This window comes from Glandiceps talaboti, chromosome 3, assembly GCF_964340395.1.
Source record: "Glandiceps talaboti chromosome 3, keGlaTala1.1, whole genome shotgun sequence".
In the NCBI taxonomy this organism is placed as follows: domain Eukaryota; kingdom Metazoa; phylum Hemichordata; class Enteropneusta; family Spengelidae; genus Glandiceps; species Glandiceps talaboti.
The window spans coordinates 10,984,665-11,008,577 of NC_135551.1; the positions used below are offsets into that span (position 1 = coordinate 10,984,665).

At 33.7% G+C, this 23,913-nt stretch overlaps 1 protein-coding gene across 7 annotated transcripts in view; it reads right to left on the bottom strand.

Moving 5' to 3' along the window:
• The window catches only part of LOC144432816 (dynein axonemal heavy chain 8-like), a 109,422-nt gene that overhangs the window by 31,262 nt on the left and 54,247 nt on the right, over nucleotides 1-23,913 (bottom strand). For 4 of the 7 annotated variants that reach the window (XM_078121101.1, XM_078121099.1, XM_078121098.1 and 1 more), the window contains 21 exons: nucleotides 22,818-23,027; nucleotides 21,006-21,156; nucleotides 20,677-20,791; nucleotides 19,611-19,709; nucleotides 18,586-18,836; nucleotides 17,964-18,209; nucleotides 17,255-17,407; nucleotides 16,664-16,777; nucleotides 16,133-16,299; nucleotides 15,005-15,191; nucleotides 12,480-12,587; nucleotides 12,021-12,160; nucleotides 11,379-11,510; nucleotides 10,896-11,097; nucleotides 10,114-10,507; nucleotides 9,137-9,282; nucleotides 8,309-8,564; nucleotides 4,128-4,154; nucleotides 3,476-3,499; nucleotides 2,003-2,212; nucleotides 1,285-1,523 (listed from right to left, as the gene is read on the bottom strand). In XM_078121101.1, the coding sequence (XP_077977227.1) occupies nucleotides 1,285-1,523; nucleotides 2,003-2,212; nucleotides 3,476-3,499; nucleotides 4,128-4,154; nucleotides 8,309-8,564; nucleotides 9,137-9,282; nucleotides 10,114-10,507; nucleotides 10,896-11,097; nucleotides 11,379-11,510; nucleotides 12,021-12,160; nucleotides 12,480-12,587; nucleotides 15,005-15,191; nucleotides 16,133-16,299; nucleotides 16,664-16,777; nucleotides 17,255-17,407; nucleotides 17,964-18,209; nucleotides 18,586-18,836; nucleotides 19,611-19,709; nucleotides 20,677-20,791; nucleotides 21,006-21,156; nucleotides 22,818-23,027 (3,571 nt within the window). The remainder of the gene's footprint in view (nucleotides 1-1,284; nucleotides 1,524-2,002; nucleotides 2,213-3,475; nucleotides 3,500-4,127; nucleotides 4,155-8,308; nucleotides 8,565-9,136; nucleotides 9,283-10,113; nucleotides 10,508-10,895; nucleotides 11,098-11,378; nucleotides 11,511-12,020; nucleotides 12,161-12,479; nucleotides 12,588-15,004; nucleotides 15,192-16,132; nucleotides 16,300-16,663; nucleotides 16,778-17,254; nucleotides 17,408-17,963; nucleotides 18,210-18,585; nucleotides 18,837-19,610; nucleotides 19,710-20,676; nucleotides 20,792-21,005; nucleotides 21,157-22,817; nucleotides 23,028-23,913) is intronic. The other 3 variants (XM_078121102.1, XM_078121100.1, XM_078121104.1) reach the window with 3 other exon arrangements.

Genomic DNA, 23,913 nt, shown 5'->3' on the forward strand with positions numbered 1-23,913 from the left:
AGGAGATATTGATAAAGTTTAGTTATGCACTGCATTGGTGAGTTTCATGATTACACCACATAATTCATGATAAACTGTAAATAGCTAGCATTAGAAGTAATGATTGGCAACAATCACATCTCATCTAGAAGTACTGGCAGATAGCATGCAATTGTGACATTCTACAATTGAAGGCAGGCAGATCAGACAATCATTGGACAGTTTAATCATGCAAGATTATCATTGCCAATGCATTGCAACAAGAAATATAACATTAACCTCATGACTAGCACAATAATCTCCATTTGCATGCATAGATAAAAAACACAAAGTCGAGGTCAGTGTCAACAGTTTGACCTTTGACATCACACAGAGTATGGCAAATCATTCAGTAAGCTACCATCACCAGGATCACCAACATAATATTGGCAACATGCCAAAAATTATATGAGTAGTGCCACAGACCAAATAACCTATATTTGCACCCAGCATGCAGCAACAAAGACAAGGTCAAAGTCAGGGTCAACACAGGACAAGGAATTGAGCTATAACAGGCGATCTCTAAAACTACCATCACCAACAACCACTGAAAGCTGTGAATGTCACCATCCAACCTATCAGTCTACTCACAGCACATCTACACAGTAGGTGTACACTGCCACCACAAGACAAGACTGTAACCCAAACTATTCACTACTGTGTACCGGTATATAAAGTCTTTAAACGTACATCATACATGTACCATTCATTTCAAGATATTTCATTCTATGTATTTCATATCTTAAATATTCTTTCATTCTTTCTATTTCATATTTTAAATTGTTGTTATCTGTACAGAATGCATTCCTCTTGTTATCTCATTGATACATTTTGGATGGCTTTGATGAGTACTAACAAATTTATGAAATAAAGCCAAAATTAGGAGTATGGCAAAAAGTAAACAAGATTTGTTGTACCCCATGCATTAACTCTGCTCATGTTAACAAACTTGTCAACCTCTGTATCCAGATCTTTATAAAACCATTATCAAATGAGTACATTTTTTTCGATGATAAAACTTGAATGCTATGAATTCATTTAGTATAATTTAAACCATTGTTACGCCATTGTCTCCATCATATTACATTTGAATCATTACAAAATTTAAAAAATCATATCATTTGATTGGAGATGAATTTTTAACAATCAACACTCTGGAGAGTGAAATATCCAAATGTCTTAGAATGAATGGTTCAAATACAACTTAACTCTACAGATGCAGATATCACCGTGACATGAACACATGCAATTGTCATGGAAACTCACCCTCTCTTCCCTCTCTCTCTGCATCCTTTCATTGAGTTCCTTCTCCTTCTCCAGGTCTTCTAGTTTCTTGAGTGATTCCTTCAGAGGTCCACATCTCTGTGCGTATTCAACAATGGCACATGTATAAGCCACCAGTGTACCAGCGTCTTCAGAGCTGTAACGAGTGGCAGCAATGGTAATACCACTTGAATTACCAGGAGATGGTGATCGGCGTTTGGAATCAGGCAATGCTGCATTTACTGAAAAGGCAAACATTTGGATAAGATAAGTTAACAAGATATATTGCTGCAGATAATTTCATGAAGAACTATTGCTTAACTATGAATCTTATGTAAAACCTTATTCAATATAATATGCATACATTAACACTGGTTGACATATATTCTCTGTTACACCCTCCCCCCTTCTTACCTGGTACATCGAGCAGTGACCCCTCTCCAGTCACACCCTCCCTTTCTTACCTGGTACATCCAATTGAGATCCCCTTCCAGTCACACCCTCCCCTTCTTACCTGGTACATCAAGCAGAGATCCCTCTCCAGTTACACCCTCCCCTTCTTACCTGGTACATCAAGTAGAGATCCCCTTCCAGTCACACCCTCCCCTTCTTATCTGGTACATCCAGTAGAGATCCCCTTCAGGTCACACACACCCCCCCCCCCTTCTTACCTGGTACATCCAGTAGAGATTCCCTTCCAGTTATACCCTCCCCTTCTTACCTGGTACATCGAGCAATGACCCCTCTCCAGTAACACCCTCCCCTTCTTTACTCTTGGGTAGGAAATACTCTATACCACTCAGTATGTCGTCATTCAATCCATCCTGCCATTTGACATTGTGTAACAACTCTACAAACTTGATAGAGTCATTTAAGATATTCTGAATCTGTTTCCATTTAGCTTTCCTCTCTTTGTCTTCATCCTTTTTGGCTGTATAAACATGAAAGTAAGACGAGTCTTGAAATGTGTACATGATGCAATCAAAATGATGTGATGTGTATATAAAGTAAATATATTTGCTGACATGATTTTGCTCTGTTAAAAGCTAGTCAGAGTGCATGTGTAGACACCTGTAGAGGTGAGTTTTGATGAGACCATACCATACAACATGTGCAGTTATCCCTCTTTTTGTTAACACAAACTTAGACACTGATAAACTGTTTTTTTCTATGTAAAATATTATGTATGCTTCAAACATACCAGTTATGAAATGTGTACATATTGTGAACATTATCAACATATTGTCAATTTGCCAGTGTGCATGTTGCCAATGTAACAATTGTGAACATAACCTGTATGTTGTTGCCTCTTGATTTTTGTGTACATAAGCTCAACTTACAAGTTTATATAATGTGTACATACTATGTGTAAATACTAAGCATTTATGTGTACTTACATTTTTGTATACTAATAAAACGTGCATTACTCACATCATATGATTGTGAACATATCTAATATTTATTTGTACATTTTGTACATACTTAACTACATTGTACATGTCTATATTTTGAACCATCTTTAGTGTCTGGACTGTTGTTTGCACTATGTAATAACACAATATGTTGCAGTGTTTGAACTTGTATGTATGTATGTATGTATGTATGTATGGATGTGTGCATGTATTAAAGTGTATGTACGTACATATGTACATACACATACTTACATATGTATCATTTACTTTTGCATTCCTACGTACGTACGTATGCATCATGCATGTATGTGTGCATGTACATGTACATGTATGTATGTGTTCATGGGTACAAATTGATCAGATGCACATAAAATAATAGACCTACCAATATGCATAAATTAATACATTACATGATGGTTGCTAATTTTCAAAATGAAAATTTTTACTTGATGAACAGGTGCTATTAAAGTCAGACTCTACATAACCCCAAAATCTACACCAGATAGAAAGAAACTTACACTACCATAACCAGCATTACAAACACCTAAAAGTTGATTCTGGTAAAATACTATGTGCTATGCTTTAAGATATATGGGAACATCATGAGTAAATGACATTATGGTTGACCTTATGATAGTGCTGTCTAATGTAGTGGTGTTAAATATGTTGGCTTGCTGCTATGGGTTGTAATAATGTTACAGTTATAGTAGTGCTTTGTGTGTGCAGTGCATGGGAAATAGATTCCATAAAATATCAAATTTCACCTTAATATAAAAACTTACATTTTTTAGCCTTAATTTCATCTCCTATAAAGATGCAAACATTACAAGCAGTGAAATTATTACAAACAAAAAGATAACAGAACACAAAAACAAAACATGCAACTACAAATAAAATATTAATAATAATATATATTTAAAATTACACATTACATAATTACATTTTGAAAACTGTTTTACTTTTCTCTTTTACAAAGGGATAGTTCTTTACTTTTTATTCAAACATTTAAAACTCAAAATAACATTTATCCTTCATAAAATTCACTCATTACTTTCATTTATTACCACAACCAAGAAATTACGAGAGGAAAAGATGTTTAATTTTTTTAAGAATAAGCATTGTATCAGGTCAAAAGTCCTGGTTTTTGATCTTTGCCAAACAGTGTTAACCATTTATTTTGCAACAGACGTGTCACAAAATAAATGAAAATTGAAACTAATATTTTTGTTTCTATTTCATTTGAAATAGGCCGACTATTTAAATGTACAACTATGAACAAGTACCAGGATGTATGACCTTTGAACTTAGTAAAGGTCAGGGGTAAATTTTCTCTTTACTGATTTAGAAAGATTATTGTGTGTTTGTCATTATGATGGAAACTTCACATCATCACAAATGTATGAGGAGATAGCAACATGAAAATGGATGACTTACGCTGATAACCGGAGGAAACGCTCTCTTCTGTTAATGATGCGACAACAAACACAGTGTTAATGGTTGTTATGGCAATGAACGGAACAAAGGTCAAACAAAGGTTAAAGATTAGCACAAACAAAAATACTGTGACAAGCAAAAACATAAAAAACAAACAAAGGCAACAAAAGGATATTGAAAACATGAAAAAACAAAAAACAAAACGCACAACAGCTAAAGTGATGCGACGTGTAATTATGAACTTTTGATGAAAGGTAACACTAGGCAAATGGTGAATGAAGAATGATCATGATGTGGAATCTCCTAAGATGTCTTCATATACATGTGTCTTCTATGAATGACTCATAAAGCGAGTTATCACTGTATTTTTAATGAGCATGACATCAAGACAAAACACGACCTGACACAAAGCTGCACCATATGAGGATGTACAACTACACAGGCCATGGAAAGAAAATCAATATGTTATACAGATTTTCTGATCAAACCATACACTTTTTTTTACAAATGATACCCATAAAATTCGTAAATGATTTTGTTACATTAGCATGCTGTTGATGACAATGAAACACTGGAAATGAAACAGTAAGATACCCAAGATCAACATTTTTACAGAACTGAAAATGTTTTCATTTGTTTATACTGTCATCCATCATATTGCATGTAATTAAAATAGTGTGTAAGGGAACACAATCTTTTGCATTCAATGCTAATGATTGTTGACAAAAAATATTTGTCAATATTTGTTTGTCTGCAATAAATGAGTGCAAAACTAGCTTTTATTTCTGACTAGTTTCACACCCCAGTAGACATTTTGTAAGATTTCATATACATAATTATACATTACTATCACGCCTCATTATAGGAAAGTCTTTACCATGTAAATATATATACTGTATTCAACATTGGAAATCTGTACAACATATTGCATTTCTGACCTAAGACACAATTTTGCATGTTTGCGATGCCTTGTGCGTAACGCGGCAGGCTTTTTATCAATGTGAGTCTGTGGTATATTGGATGATATATGAATTGGTGGTTAGACGGCTAGTCAAACATGACGAACATCTCCAGATGTTGAATGTGAGACCTTCTGGACAGGATGTGTTCTTTACATTACAAATGTGATGTAATGTAATGTAATATAAAGGATAGAATATGATGATGTTGATACAATATACATGAAGAGAGTGAATGTTGATATAATGCTATTGAAATGTAATGTCACGTCTACATGTAGTCATAATATGTTATGTTTTGCAAGTGATATAAAGACAAATTATTGATTCATTGCTGTTTCAATATAATGTGTAGAATGAAATTACTGTATACAGTAATGTGATGATACACTGTCATCATATCATAAGAAGTAACATTACATGTACATGATAATCAAATGTACTGTAATGACATTATGTGATGCAATATGCTATTTTGTTATGTCATGTTGGTGTGATGTATGGCGTATGAATATATAGGCTATGTAATGTAATGTAATGTAATGAACAATGCTGTCATGTGAAATGATTTTATGATTTTATATATAATATAGTTCTGGATAGTATATGATTGATTTACCATGAAAAACACCCATTTTATATGAGTTATTTGTATGATACATTTCAAACATGCATTACTTTTATAAAGTAGTACACAAGATAAATGGTTCTTACGACAATTGACAGGTTTTGAGTTGTGCAATAACAACTAATTCTCCTAAATAAGGTAAATTGGGAACTGCATATTCTTTGAGACACTCCCCCCCCCCCCATCCCCCATCCCCCATCCCACTATACTGATGAGATTTACTTTGTTGCAAAGCACTAAAATTTATTGCATAAGTGGTTTCTAAACAGTAATATCAATTAATGTTGGATGTTAGCACTCAGGTATATCTTTCATCGACTCAAAACCTGTCACTGCCATAGCACTTAACTCCATGCATATTATTATCAAATGAAAGAAGACTCCGGGTTTACCACAACTACAAGCACTACAGTCTGATAGATTATATTACTCACCATGGATTGTTACATTTATGGCTATATGTACACAAATTACAGACATACACTTTTATATACAACTTATCCCCTAAAATATGCTGTTATCTCACCAACTACCAAGATTCATTGTTATGAATAGAATAAGTCATCATTATACCATATCCATTTTAGAAACTTAATATGCTAATTCACATAACATAACAACACACACTGCACTAGAACTGGGTCATTTTCAACTTCCACACATGTGTGATTCCATTCTTTTGTCACATGATGCCAGTGATGAGTCATGTGACCAGCCCAGATCATCAAACTGATGAACAAGTTCACAGAATGTAAAAGAAAGCTTCAGTTTTGCTTTCACAATATTTCAAAGGTGTCAGTAGTTTAAATATCAGAAACTACTTTTTTATTTTCAAACATAGTTTTGTATAATCTAGCACAGTTTTTATCAAATTATTTGCATAATTTGATAATTTTGCATATATACGTCACATATTTCATAGAAATAGAAAGTTGCATTATACATTGTGTTATTATGTAAATTAGCATTTGTGAAACAATTTCTAGTGAGAATCCTGATTTTTTAAAGAAAAAAGATTAATGTATAAAAAATGTTAGCAAAGTGAGTTTATAACCAATAATAATATGTTACTTAGGCACCTTATAAATGACTGTTTTAAGCCAAATTAATGAATTAGATCAAAGTTTAATCCTTTCCTTTGATGTTAAGTGGTTACATAGGGTGTGGCAACTGGGTTGGATTGTGTCTGTCAAAATATATGGGTACTAAAGCAGGTTTTATATTTTAATTGTGTTTTAGTTGTGTTTGTGAGAAGATATTGTAAGTTTTGAGTACTGTTTGGGTCATGCTAGACTGAAAAATTTATCATTTTGAACTCTTTTTTTTTTCACTTGCGTACTCATTTGTAAGCGAGTGAATGAAAAGTCCACACAATGACAAATCTTTTAGCTGTATGTGTATGTATGAATCTAGTAACTGTGTTAATTAGTGATTTGACAAAGATAGTGTCAATGTTACGTGATTGTAGCAACATTGTTTTAAAGGTTTGTCTTTAGTATGGCTGCATGTGAAATGCTGAATTTGAAACCTTTTGATACATAAAGCAGACATGATTACTGGCTTTGCAGTGAGTTGATGAACAGCATGGCAGCTGGAATTTACTTCAACCTCAGAATTTGAAACTTTTCAGACTTTGTGATGAAACATTGGTGGTATAAGGGAACTCAGTACACGATTCGTATTCAAGCTAATTGATATAATTATTGGTAAAACCACTATCAAGTTCTAAATTTAAAGCTGCACGAGCTGCAAATAGAATATTTTTTTGAAACTGTTTTGTTTGATACAATGATTTACTAATAATATCATACACTCTGAACAGTATTGAATCATCTATGGGTAAATGCATTATACGGTTGTATAAATCTGAAAGGGTTTGTCTGATGTGTGAGGGTGCCCTTACTTGGTGTACCTTACCGACTAGAATTGGTAAGCGGTCCTACTATTCACATTACTGAGGTTGAAGTGGATTCAGTATGCAATATTCAAGACATCCTATTGTAAACACTAAAAAACTTTGGTTTTCATTTTAATAAATATTTCTGACAATATCCTTCACACAACTTCTTGGTAGGATGATAATAATATATATTATAAGTGAATAAATTATAGTAAATGTTGTCTTTGTAAAAAATGATTATTAATAGTTTTCATTCTACCAACATACGAGGGATTTCAGTTTTGGAAGAATCAATATTAATTTCTTCGCAAAGAAGTAGAAAGCAAATTTTTCATTCTCCATTATCATGTCATGAAATAATGATGATGACGACGAAATAAAATGGTATGGAAGATTTGTCATTAACTTGAATGTATGATAACTTTAGATTGAATTAATTAAACTAAGGAGATTTTAAAAGAAATCTATGACACTTTCAGAGCAGTTTCTACTCAGTGTCACAATTTAATATATAAATATAAATATGGAATTTTGGCATGATTATTATAAGTCTGTCCCATACCTCTTGACTATTGCATATTGATAAAGCTTCGAGTTTACATGGGTGGTATTAATAAGCAGTATCATATAGACAGACAGACAGACGTTCAGATCAGAACACACACATTAGGGGATTAGTGATAGCAGTGCTTACTTTGGCTGCTTCTCCATCCTTTGCTTGGTGATTTTGAAGTGCCTGAGCCAACAGACTGCCTGCCTGAGATTAGCGAAGCATCCTCATTGGGTAGCTTAATATCACCGCCTGTTTTATCAGAACTTAGTATTGGTTTCTGTTTGCCAAGTAATGTCAACACCATTTCCATGACTTGAAGTACAATCAAAGGTGGATTATTGAAAGATCTGAGTCTCTCAATACATGCTCTGTCCACTTTACTCTTCCAGTGTAACACCTGTGAAATAATGAACAAAAGACACTCCTCAGTGATACACAGCTGTAACAATCAAATCAGTTAATCAAGTGAAACTGAGAAAATGCTATTAGTATCATGAAACTGTATATTTTCCGAGATTATGCTCCTCTTTGCAGTATACTGACTCTTTTCAATCAATCAATCAATCAATCAATCAATCAATCAATCAATCAATCAATCAATCAAATTTCTATAGTGCTGAATTCCAGAGAAATGTTCTGTTCAGTAGTGCTGACTGGCTAAAGCACACTGCAGGCTTTGGTGAACAAATAAGTCTTTAGTTTTGTTTTGAAACAATCCAGGCTGGAGGCTTCACGAATGTCAAGTGGCAAAGAGTTCCATAGTTTGGGGTGACATATGAGAATGAACGTAGGTGACTTGTCAGTTAATTATAGGTGACTTGTCTGTAATTTCTTGTCAACAAATTCTTGTTTGTAGAACGTAGAGTGTGACATGGTGTGCATGGCTGGAGAAGATCACGAAAGTACTGCTTTGTTTACCAGAATTAGATAACCTCATTAAAACATGACTACTTGCTATAAATAGTTTACCTGTTCTCTAGCCGTCTGTAGATGTGTTCTACAATCATCTAGTTTTTTCTTATACATAACCAGTTCTTCCTCTATCTTCACCTGTCTACTCTTAAGATTAGCTTCTCTCTGTTGCTCAAACTGAATATCATACTCGTCTTCCTCTTCTGGAAACAGATAAGAAAACACATTCTAAATCTCAAGTTTTAAAGAATTTATTCAGAATCTACAATATAATGGAATTGTTTCCTTTGACAAGAAAATTCATTCTTTAAAAATAAATTTGTTGCAACATGTCGAGATAAGGTATCAACTGATGTAACTACACTCACAGGGGGAAGGCATTACTGATAAAGATTTTGGCAAGTGACAACACACTCAATTTCATATTATACATTAACTTGATTACTACGTGATTATATCCACATAACCAAGGGACTGTTATCACCAATGAGTCCAAAGTTTCCAAACTATGAAATATACTTGACATGTGTAATCTACTATATGCAACTACAATTAGATGTTATTCCCCAATAGTTTCTTCATAGGAAAATATGAGTGACATAAGGGGACTCTGTCACTACTTGTCTAGCGACTCATAGTGACAACACCCTCCTGAGATAACTAGTATTTTCCAGTTGAATGAAGAAAAATATTGGAGAATAACATAATTTACCAGTGCAACTGCCAGTAATATCAAAGAAAAATCAGGGAAAGTAATGGTAATTTTAAAAGTATTGACTCATATTTCAAGCACAGCAGAGCCAGTGACGTAGACATTTGTTGTCGTGACATAGATGTGCGTTGTCATGACATAGAACGACCAGGGTATAAATTCCATATTATTTTGTTCAACTTGGCTTGTGCATGGTATAACAGTTTTAGCAAGTGTCTGTTAGTTTGCTGATAGCTTGCTTTTAGTAGTAGTTAGTCTTATTACAAAAAAAAAGAAAATAAAAGAAGAAAGAAAAGTTGTTACAAGTGACATTTTATCGTACCGTTAGTCAGCAACTCGTCTTCTTCTTCCTCATCACTCTCTGTTTCATTCATTTGAAGGAATGCACTCAAACTACCAGTGGCTTGTCCTGAGAAAGCTTTCACTTTCTCTAAGATGGTTGCCTTGGCTGTCAATCGTTTTAGAAGATCGGCTGTTTTAGCAGTAGCATTCTCATAAGAGATTTGCAGTTTCTTGATTTCCTGGTGTTTATTCTTAGCGTCTTGTCGTGTCTTGGAGAGACTGTTGAGAGCTTTCCTAAGTTTTGCGATGTTGGCCGAGTTCTCTCGATTCTTTGTGGTAAATACATGACGGAAGCAGTCCATAAAACGACGGTAAGTTCTTGGACCAATGAACACGTCATTTCTGCCGGGATTGTCAACACTTCTGTGTCTTAGCTACAAAAGAAGAAAGTTTGCATTATTTTACATGTATACTGAATTCAGATGATCTCAAAACCCTCATACACTGTATCTAAATCTTTCTAATCAAAACATGTGACTAAGCAACGAATTCGAATAAGTGTAGATGGTTCGGTACTTTTGCTATTGGCCAATTTAACACAAACTGATTCTGAGGGTATTCAGCAAAGGTTAAAACTCTGGGCATGCCATATACAACACACCCACCCTGACTAAACCAACTCCCCCTCGTCCCAAGCAAGGTCAGGCTTTACTGTATATACACATTTAAAGTAATGATATTGACTGCCCACCCAACACTTCTATGTTCTCTTTGCCAACTTCAACCCAAAAATAGCACACATGGAATTGAAAAGAATCTTACCTTGATGTGTTCATTCATAATAGCCTTAGTGTAGGGTAGATTAGGGACTTCATTAGGTATAACTTTGATCACTTCTTTCTTTCCTACAATCTTAACTGATGTCATGGTGATAGAGTCCTCTGTATTCCCAGCCCATGGAATCTGTTTACAGTCTTTGAGCACAAAGCAGTGGATTTCAGCTAAACAAGACATCAGACTTTCCCTGTAACACAGTGAATGAACACATACAACATGGTTGGTGGTCTATGAGATTTTATAACTACAGATCGTCTATCTTCTCATGGTCTCATATATAGACTTACAAAATTGCAAACAGATTCTCATACACTGCACACTCTGTCTGTCTGTCTGTCTGTCTGTCTGTCTGTCTGTCTGTCTCTCTCTCTCTCTCTCTCTCTCTCTCTCTCTCTCTCTCTCTCTCTCTCTCTCTCTCTCTCTCTCTCTCTCTCTCTCTCTCTCTCTCTCTCTCTCTTCAACACTTACCTAAGCTCTTCCGTATTTTCCTTACAAATATGATGTTTATATAGGTAATACTTTGCTTCACTGGTCATGGCATGCTGTGACCAATCACGCATCCAGTTAATCTGCATACCAGTCAATAAACCAGGATATTGACTGCAATACAATCACATACTGACAGGTAAATATCACATCAATTGTGAAACAACATTAATTCAATATTTACCTATCTAAATATTACATCCAGTTCTACAGCAATTATAAGAAATTAACTTAATTATCAAATTAGCTAGAATAGAATTGAATAGATATTAAAGAATAGTATAGTATAGTATAGTATAGTATAGTATAGTATAGAATAGAATAGAATAGAATAGAATAGAGTAAAGTACAATTAACTTTATAGTCCATAGAGTAAACCTGGAAAATTGTTTCTAGTCACTGACGACAAAAACAAATGACATATACAATAATAAAACACAATAACAACAACAATAATAAAAGGAAACAATGAAAATAACACATTGACACTTGCTAAAATAACAAACTTTACAAAGTGCTGATCAACAGTAAGTAAAGAAGTGACAATGTAAAATAACAGATCTAGGGTGAAATTAAAGTTTTCTGGAATTCAAAATTAGTATAGATACAGAAATGAAATCTTACGTCGGTGCAATTTGTAGAAGTCTGTCATTGGGTGGTAAACACAGGATAATATGCAGATTAGATTTGACTCTGGATACAAAGAATTTCATTGGGTCTAGGATGTAGTTTGGTGCCTGTCTTTTCAATGCTGGACCCAATGCCTGGAAAATTAATAAGAAATTATCATCTTTCAACAAACTAATAGAGCTTTGTTTTATCCAGTCTGCCTTTTCATATACTATGCAATTGAAAGGTAGCTGTTTTCAAAACTATGCAATCATACATTGACAATTAGTTTACTAACTTTAAGGTGTTGTCATTATCACACTTTGAAAAAAAAAAAAAAAAAAAAAAAAAATGCTGTTTCCTTGTTCTGGAATCGTATACGAAAATTTCCTCCAAAACACAACCCCTGTTGTATTCTGACTTTTACTTTGTACAACTATTTTTTTTACACATATTAAACTAATCTTTACTTACCTGAAGAAGTCCTTCCAGTTCATCATTGGAGAAAAGATGTGGATATTCACCACTAACTAACAAACTGTTGATGGCATCTAAGTATCTGTCATCACGGACATCGCGACCCTACAAGCATGACGTGGTTATTGAAATAAACATGATACAGTTGTTGTTGGTTATGTATTAAGCTGTGCTGTTCTATGGAAAACATTGGTGTCTAATTTCATTCAGTAGAAAAACGATGTACACAAAAAATAATATTTATAACTAAAATTAATTAAAATTGAGATTAAGTAATATTGTCTCTCCAACACACTTCATTTTATTTATGATTCAAAGAGTTCATAAATTATGATTATTTTACAAAAAATACATGCATCATGGTGGAAAAAAAAGACAAAAAAATGTATTAGTAAAAAAACTGATTAAGAACACAACAATTTATGAAATATCAACTTTACTGAAAGAGCTGAAGATGAAATTCCTTACATGGACACTTTTCCAGAATACATGATAATGGTTTGTAAGGAAAAGAGAGACATTTTCAGATAAACACTGCCCTCTAGTGGTAGAAGCTGTACTGGTATATTTTGGAGTGGCATTTCAACTATTTATTGTTGTACAAAGACGGAAGTGTATGGTTCTGTTTTCATCAGAAATTAAAAGTGGCACAAGTTGAGTTTATGTTTTTAACTTGATGAAAATAATGTGACACAACACATGTATAATGTTTACATTGATGTGTACCTCAGAAGCACTTATTTATGCTACTATTAGCACAGATGATTGCAAAAAAAAAATAAAAATAGAAACTCTGCTTGTGCCCAAAATGTTTGTACCCAAATATATTGCATTTGCAGCTTTTAGGATAGCCAGATTTGTTCAAATCATTACCCAAAATCAATGTTAGAGGGCGCTATATCCATTCATGTAGCAATGAATTCTAGAGGGCGCTGTTTACTTGAAAGGTCTCTTGACAGAAAGAAGAATTTTAACTTCAGCTTTATCATACAGTGTATTAGTACATGACACAGAAAGTAGAACTAAAGTCTGACATTGACTTCGCAGTAAGTAGACACTTGCGAAGAGTGATATCAACACAAAAAGTGCCTAGAGTTGTAGAGTGTACAAGGGGTGGGTTAGAATGTTATGTTGATGACACGAAATGGACAAATGGTGTTATGAGATGAAAATAACAGTTTTTTATCACTATGGAATGATGAATGTAAAATAATGTATTATGATTTTTTAGTATGCCAATATAAATATCTTTATTGATGAAGGATGCACCGCATTCAGATTAAAATTCTTATGATTTTATTTTCAATTTTGGAAAACTTAATTTTTAGAAAACTTCAATCAGGCCCCAGTGGCTGTAACTTTTACAGGGAGTAATATCATAGGTTGTGTTGACCTGGGTATAACAGAATTAGTAGGTTGTCCATCAAGCGTTCAGGAGGTCCTGGTTTTCAGTTTAAAAGTCCTGCCTCCTGAGTCATAGTTTTCTCTTTCTCAATTTACAACAATGTTAAAGGGATATGGTTTGCAACTTGTCAGTAGTTTTCGTCGTGTTTGTTTCCAAATTTAAAAGATTACTTATATGTTACCATTCACTATCACTTGTCTAAAAACCAGCAACCACTGGTAAAACTCCTACTGTACAAAATACAACAGTACTGTAATCTACCATGTACAACATTTTATTCATATAGTATGGGAATACAGTATCACATCAGTTAATATGATAGGAGTTTTGCCAGTGACTACTAGTCATTAAACAAGTGACAGTGAAAGGTAAAATATAGAAAATCTTATTTGGAAACAAAAATCACGAATACCATTTAAAAGTTGCTGTCCCTTTAAAAAAAAAGTGTTCTATACATATTAGTATTTACCTCTGTTCTTATAATTGACTCAGCATGCAAAATCATAATCTGCTTACAAATCCACATCACACACTAGATCATTTTATAACTGTCAACACTCAAATTTTCGATTTTATTTTTTAGATTAGAATATTTTATTAACCAAAACGACTGCACATTCCTGCTCAGCCTTAGAATCATTTTGAATAAAATATTTTCATCTAAAAAAAAATCTAAAATTTTTGTGTTGACATTCTATTTAGTTTTAAACTTACTGACAGTCAAAACAATATATTATGTTAGGAATCAACAGTTTTATATGAAAGTTTAGACATCTTTGCATATAGTTACAGCCAATGAGGAATTACTATGTATGGGTAAACTGAGTGATGGGTAGCAGTAGGTTGTAATATATGAAACACACCAAATGAGGGTTAATTCTCATCGCGGTAAATATGAATTTTAAGTGGAGGAAACATTAAAACACACACAAACAAAACAATCTCATGCAGTGCATCCTTCTTTCTATGTGCTGTCAATTTCACATGCAATGAACATGGGATTTTACATAACGTAATGAAACTGACATGCTGGGGAAAGTTTACACAATTCCCATATTTTCTAGACTTTTTTTCTTTCCGTTTTTGTGTTGCCACTCATCATCAGTGACTAACTTACAGTGAAGACAAGGGTCAGCATTTTGCCTTCCGTTCCAGTTAGACGTATCGCTGAACGCAGTCCATCAAAGAACGTGTTTGGTTTGGAGGAGTCAATTGGGTGGCTCGGCATATCAGCTACATGTAGTGCTAGTTTGGTCAGTGTTGCTAGGTGACTACCAATGGTTCCAATCAACATCAGATTACCGCTGTAGTAACAACATTATAGAATGTGTTATATGAGAAATGGCACATTAATATTTTACAAACTGTGAATCCATGTACAATGATTTTGATTTAGTGTCACTGTGACAATTTAAAGCATTTTTTTGTAAGTTATAAAGTTAGCCTACCCGTAGACTTCAAGGACTATCGCTACTACACTATTTCACTATCCTAACTATAGCCTACCCATAGACTTGAAGGACTATCACTACTACACTATTCCGCTATCCTAACTGTAGCCTACCTGTAGACTTCAAGGACTATTGCTACTACGCTATTCCGCTATCCAAACTCTAGCTTATCTGTAGACTTCAAGGACTATCGCTACTACACTATTTCACTATCCTAACTATAGCCTACCTGTAGACTTGAAGGACTATCGCTACTACACTATTTCACTATCCTAACTATAGCCTACCTGTAGACTTGAAGGACTATCGCTACTACACTCTTTCACTATCCTAACTATAGCCTACCTGTAGACTTGAAGGACTATCACTACTACACTATTCCGCTATCCTAACTGTAGCCTACCTGTAGACTTCAAGGACTATCACTACTACACTATTCCGCTATCCAAACTCTAGCTTATCTGTAGACTTGAAGGACTATCGCTACTACACTATTTCACTATCCTAACTGTAGCCTACCTGTAGACTTGAAGGACTAACACTACTACACTATTCCGCTATCCAAATTCTAGCCTACCTGTAGACTTGAAGGACTATCGTTACTACAATATTTCACTATCCTAACTGATCATTTAATTTTTTGCATTTTCACTCACCCTCTCCCTTTACTCTCTGACTCCTATCCTATCTGACTCCTATGAAGTTAACTTACCAATGGTGAAAACTCAAAATCATTCTGGGCATTTGGATATTTGTGATGATAAACTTTGAGTTAAACTTAGCGATAAACTTACCCATGATGGAAACTAACAATTCTGTGTAATCGTATGATATGTGTTATGATAAAATCAGACAACATTATGTTTAGATATTCATTTCCAAATTCTTCATTGTATCTGGTCATGTGACCTAGGAGAACTTTGTGGACCTGTTGCAGCTCTGTGATTGGCTGTAACACAACCTGTAAGGATAATTTACATAGAAATGACTTATCAGTGTGAATTATATAATTAGCAACATTTCATAACAGTTTTAAAAGTTGAATGCCTGTTCAGCAAAGTTCTGGTAAAAAATTTTGGCGGCCACGTGTTGAGTATAATTGTATGTACAATAACAAAATTTTAACACATTTTTTTTAGCATTTTGCAATGCATTGAGTTACTATCACAGACTTGGTCAATGTTGTTTCACATTGATTTTTCAAGTAGCAAGCTATGATAAAAATATTTTATAAAATTTGAATTTAAATAAAAATATCAAATCCTCATCCGTATGGCCACTTTCAGTAGCAGAAAAGCTTAATTACATAACATATCTAGTCTTACCTTGACAGTCTTTTGTGACATAGATGTAACTGGTCTTTGGAAAGCTCTAGTTTCAATTGGGAATGTTACAAAGTGTTCCTTTAGTTCTTCTCCTTCCTCAGTTTGTGGGAAATACTGTTAATTTTATAAAAGAAAATAAAATACACCACATTTCAAATTTCATTGCAAGACCAATTTATGATGAACATTTCATTGCATAAAATGAAAATGTACGTCAGTCAAATTATATCAAAACCATCTGTCTTTTGCTATAAATAATATTGACATAGTATAACTAAGAATAGAAATTGATACTTAACTCCAACATATCAATATTAGTAATAATGAAGTTACCTTATTGGAATCTAGTTTTTGAAGCGACAAAATGGCATAACATCATTACACTGATGATGTCCGAGTGATTGAAAAACTAGATTCCAATAAGGTAACTTTACTAATACTAATATTGGTATCTTGACACAATAACTTTTTTCCTAAACAGTTTTATCTGTATTTTTAATCTAGTTAGAAACTCATACAGTTAAATCATGAGACAAAATGTGTTAACGTTTCTCTTAATAAAATAAGAAACTTAAACTCTGCTAGCCTTACCTCTTTGATGACATCATTAAGATTCTGTTCAAACCAATTAGTATCAGAAGTACGACATAGCCTATCTTGCATGATACGTTTGATTTCATGTTTCCATAGCGATATTACCATGTTTTCATCGGCCCTAGCTTCCTCTGACAATCTCTTCAAACACTGGAATATGAAGTAACAGAAAGAGTGGATCTATTATTTCAAAAAAACAACACCCCTTGTGGTCATGAAAAGAGTATGTCATACACTAACAGCAAAAGAAGACTGAGTGATACAGCCGAGATGTAAACCTTGTAAATTATGCTATGAGTTTAGAACTATTATGAATATCAAAGTCATGATTACTACCTTTATAACCCTTCAAAGCTTGACACAATATATTTAGGGTGTAATTAGATAGAGTAACAGAAACCAAGTCATTAAAGGCTGACACCCTATATATAGGGTGTAATTACATAGAGTTACAGAAACCAAGTCATTAAAGCCTGATACCCTATATATAGGGTGTAATTACACAGATTTACAGAAAGCCAGTCATTAAAGCCTGACACCCTATATATAGGATGTAATTACATAGAGTTACAGAAACCAAGTCATTAAAGCCTGACACCCTATATATATATAGGGTGTAATTACATAGAGTTACACACAGCCAGTCATTAAAGGGCTACATAATTTTGAAAGGAAAATTTACAGAAATCCAATCACTTATAAATACCTGGAATGCCACAGTGAGGTCTTTCAGTGTAAACAGATAATGGTATCTTCCCATCATTGGTGTTGGTCTTAATACATCTTGTACTGTTGTTAACATCTTACATGATGCCTTGACGATAGACTCATGTAATTCCTGTACTAGTCCCGGAGCATCGTTCTTTGTCATATTAGCTTCCAATATGGCTGTCACTATTGTTTCCATTGTCTCGGCCTTTGCCTCAGGTAAGTGGAAAATAGCAAAATGTCGCTATAAAAGAAATCACAATAATTATTATATTCATTTTACTTTACTATGATCATAAACTTTCTTAAATAAACACTACAAGTACAAGGAACTTCTTTTTTTTTTTTCTTTTTTTTTTAAAAAGCTTTTAAAATTATTTGTAGTGTGTAAATTATAGTCCATGATGGGAACAAATACTTCTGGAACTAAACTGACAAACTGACTTGTGGCACATGTATAAAACTGAATCCACACTTTAAAATACTACTTACAACAAACTGGTCAGGTAGTCTATGTGTTGGAGTACTTTGGAATCCATACTTTATAGAATCCACTTACCACAAACTGGTCTGTATGTGTAGGAGTACTTGGGAATTTATACTTCATAAATCGTACTTACCACAAACTGGTCAGGTAGTCTATGTGTTGGAGTACTTGGCAATTCATGCATTGTCATAGCTGATAACAATACCAGTCCCTGGATGGTTCTCCTTTCAAATGGTTTCTTTAACGTCACCAAGACTTTATCATCTACCAGCTGTCTAAGTAACTCTAGTGTTCTCTGTGTGCCATGCTCATCAGCATTGGGTAGGTTTAAATCATCAATGAAAACCTGCAGACGTTTATTGTCTCTAGCACCATATACAAAACCTAGAATCAAATCAACATAATGAACATGTTTATTGTCTATACCTCTTTCTCAAACAAAAGAGATGTGCAGGTATTTTACAGTTTGTGGAGTTATGATGGTCAAATGGTCAGAGTGGCTGGTTTGGAATCTGTAGGTTGCAGATTGTAACCACATCACCGTCATTTGTTTCTGAATGGATAAGTTCTTGGGCAAGATTTGAATCACACTTGTGTCTCCGTCAACCTAGCTGTATAATTGGAGACCTGGTAGGGTAGTGGTTGCAATGTGAATGCTTTAAACCTATGTGCTTATAAAGGCTGCAATGGATTGTATGCTCCCCAGGGAGTTGAAGAAGTAAAGGGCCGTTGTGCTGCTATAGATCCATGTAAGGGGTAATAATTGTAAAGTGCGTTGAGCGCAGAGAGGGAAATATAATAAATTAATAATTTAAAGTAATATTATTCATTACTATTATTATTATTATTATATATTATGTTATTTAATTATTAAAATGTGAATCAATTTGCCTTGAAAGTTTGAAATTCCAGATGATAATATAAAAGTAAGTATAAACCGTTATACATTTTTTAACTAAGTAATGGATGCAAAGTGAGAGCCTAAATTGTGATTTCACCAAAAAGAAAAAATTTACAAATTTGTGCATGAAAAACGACATATTATATACTAGGATGTTGGGAAATCTTGGAATGTGATGTGATGTTTTTCATAATCATACATTGATAAACTTGAAATTAAGACTTGACTTAGCAACTGCTTGCTGTACATGTACATACCTTGTCTATGGTGAATGTTGGTTTCAATAAACTGCTGGAATTGTGTAGCTTTAGAAGCCCCAGAAAACACCACTCTCTTTGTCACATGTTTGGTTGGATCTACAGTTATTGAGAAAAAGAACAACAAATAAAAGATAATTATCTAACCTAACCACACATGAAATCTCTTTATTATACCATGCATAAGCCATCAATTTGAAATATATACCCTGGTCATTCTGCGCCATGACAACATATGTCTATGTCACTGGTTCTGCTGTGTTCTAAATATGAGGAAAAATGTTCAAAATTACCATTACTGTCCCCGATTTGATATTACTGGTGGTGGTATAATTAATAAATTGTGTAATTCTCCAATATTTTTCTTCGTTCAGACAGAAAGTACTCGTGACTCGTCTAGCGACTTGTAGTAACAAAAGCCTCTTAGGTCATTCATAATGTCCTTAAGTGAATGTAGAAAAATATTGGGGCATAACATCTAATTTGATTACACTCACTGTCATTTTCGGTAAGGCAATGTGGGTGATACAACAAGTTTCATTATTAGCATTTTTTAACAGGATTTTTCAAATACAACTCTACTGTAGCTCTGTACATTTTTAATAGGCATATCTTCGTATAATTTTGTAGGACTTGAATCAGAATTATCATCATTATTTAAAGGGGAGCGCCACTCCAGGAAATAAACTTAAAGGTATTTTCATAAACTTTGGGTTCTGGAGAGTCATTTCATTATTTCTCATCACATAATTTCACTCAGTTAATACCAAGAAACACCAAATAGAAACTAGTGTAACAGTTTTATTTCTATTGTTCTTTCACTGATACACCATTGCATGATGGGTATTACCAGACATGATTATTCATAAGATGCATGCGCACACTGAATATTCATGACTCGTAAGAGCTTACTTCCTTCACATCAATAGTCATGAATATCCAGAATACAACCAGCAGAAATAGGAAGTAAGCTTTTAGGATTTTAGTACAAGAATAAGATTGCGACAAAAAAAATAATTTACACAGACTTCAAATACTTGTATATGCTACAATACGTTGTCCATACCTTGAGTGTCCAGGAATTCATTAATAAGGGCTGTCTTGCCACTGCCTGGTGGTCCTATCAATAACACATTCATTGCAGAGATACTGGCAAACTCCATCAACATACGAGTACGAATCTACACACAAAACATCAAAAAGACAAAGAGTTACAAGAAACATTCACAACAATTATTCTGAGGATATTTTCCAAAACTTTGAGAATTCTGAATGTGATTATAATGCATGGAGTGAATCCTGTCTCCCCCCCCCCCTCCCCCAGCTGTGATATCCGTAATGAGATTAGCTGGTATTATATAGATAGATAAATAGACATTTTCATTGTATACTTACCGTATCAATGGTATCTACAAAGACTTCACCTAGTAAATCCTGACTGTCATTGTAAGCAACTTCTGGTACTTTAGAAACCCATGGATCCCACTCACCAGACTCATCAACATAGTAATCAAAGACTGATATATCTGTGTCGTAGTCTGGCAGACTGTAACAAACAAACAAACAAACATAGTAATCAAAGACTGAGATATCTCTGTCGTAGTCTGGTAGACTGTAACAAACAAACAAACAAACATAGTAATCAAAGACTGAGATATCTCTGTCGTAGTCTGGTAGACTGTAACAAACAAACAAACAAACAAACATAGTAATCAAAGACTGAGATATCTGTGTTATAGTGTGGTAGACTGTAACAAACAAACAAACAAACAAACATAGTAATCAAAGACTGAGATATCTGTGTTATAGTGTGGTAGACTGTAACAAACAAACAAACAAACAAACAAACAAACATAGTAATCAAAGACTGAGATATCTGTGTTATAGTGTGGTAGACTGTAACAAACAAACAAACAAACAAACATAGTAATCAAAGACTGAGATATCTGTGTTATAGTGTGGTAGACTGTAACAAACAAACAAACAAACAAACATAGTAATCAAAGACTGAGATATCTGTGTTATAGTGTGGTAGACTGTAACAAACAAACAAACAAACAAACAAACAAACATAGTAATCAAAGACTGAGATATCTGTGTTATAGTGTGGTAGACTGTAACAAACAAACAAACAAACAAACATAGTAATCAAAGACTGAGATATCTGTGTTATAGTGTGGTAGACTGTAACAAACAAACAAACAAACAAACATAGTAATCAAAGACTGAGATATCTGTGTTATAGTGTGGTAGACTGTAACAAACAAACAAACAAACAAACATAGTAATCAAAGACTGAGATATCTGTGTTATAGTGTGGTAGACTGTAACAAACAAACAAACAAACAAACATAGTAATCAAAGACTGAGATATCTGTGTTATAGTGTGGTAGACTGTAACAAACAAACAAACAAACAAACAAACAAACAAACAAACAAACAAACATAGTAATCAAAGACTGATATATCTGTGTCATAGTCTGGTAGACTGTAACAAACAAACAAACAAACAAACAAACAAACAAACAAACAAACAAACATAGTAATCAAAGACCGAACTATCTGTGTTATAGTGTGGTAGACTGTAACAAACAAACAAACTAACTAACTAACAAACAAACATAGTAATCAAAGACTGAGATATCTGTGTCTTAGTCTGGTAGACTGTAAAAAAAATTCTTAAACTGAAATGAACTTGGCAGTACACAACTTGAGAGAAAGTAGCTAGTACTGGTGACTGAAAATACAGTAGATTTCATCTTAGCTAACAAATGCTATTAAACGATTATCAAGATCAGTGAGACTGATCACAAGGTTTCCTGTTGAGATAGACACAATCTAAAGATAACACACAGACATCCCTTATAGTGTCTGACTTGTAACAAGAACAAATACAAATGTAACAAAATAAAAAGCAGACACTGTGGATAGGATGTCTGTGTGTTATCTTTATTATGTCTATCTCAACATGAAACCTTGTGATCAGTCTCACTGATCTTGATACATCATTTAAAAGCATTTGATGAAATCTCCTCTAAGATTATAATTCAAATCTTTGATGGGAAAAGAAAGAAAAAACTCAAAAAAATCTGAATCCAAAAATCCTGCTGAGGAGTGAAATTATTTAAAGATTTAAGCTCACTTTTTTATTTGTATTAATTTACTCTTGCGAATAATACAATCAAAACAAAGTAATACTCTACTTACGCCGAAGTCAAAGTCCTAAGATGATCACTGAAATGTTTTTTATCAGATCCTTCCAGTAATCCACCAAAAGTCCAAATAAGACAGAACAGAAACAATCTCTCAATGTGAAGTTCACCTCCAATCTCTAACTGTTCACGTTCATTCAACATGGCTGCCAGTAATCCTAGACACATCTTAAACATGTCCACTTCACCAAGTTTTATCTTGGGTCTGAAAAAAATCAAAATCAAATAATTTCAGATTTGACCATTTACAAGTTCATGCATACAATATTTATCTATTCTATATTTAGTTATTTATAAAATGCACAATATTTTCTGAAGAAGAGAAAATTAGATATCGGTTTCATACTCATATAAAATCTCATCTTTAAAGTCTTTCCACGTCATACATTTCCTTAATTTCTTTACATTTTGTAAAAATCAAAGTAGCTGGAAAGCAGCCAAAACTTCGGCTTAGATTGTTCCTGGGGCTTTTAATCATGATCAATTTGATTTCAACACGTTCTTTTACTTTTCCACAGAGTTACAACTTATCTGGTTGTCGATTTGGTGTACAACAAAGATACATTTTTAGATTTGCTATTCAAAAAAGATGACATCCCTTCATTTTCTTATTGTTACTAACTGAGACTGTGTAGGAGTTTTCTTGAATAAATTTGTTCAAGAATTATAAGAAGGCCTAACACACACAATTGTATGGTTCCGATTATGCTGAATTTTAGAAAAGGTGGGGTAGGTAGATTTTTTATTTTATTTTTTAAAATATTTTTTCAAGTGTCTAGTTCAGGTAGGTATGCTTTCCATTGATTTCCATATGGTCTCTGTGTTATTGGTTTCTTCCCATCAGATGTACAGCCATTACAGATTGGAAGAACAGTTTTATATTGTCTTTTTAAGTTGATGTCAATTTCCGCATCCACTATTTCTTGCGAGACTTCACAATTTTTGCGATTTTATTTTTTTTCTTGAATATGTAAAAAGAAGTTTAGGGTTGGTGTGAAAAACTAGGTGAGGTCAGGTGACTGGAACCAAACAATTTTTTTTTCAGGACTTACAGCAAAAGTAATGCTATTATTTCTAAAGCACCTAGTACA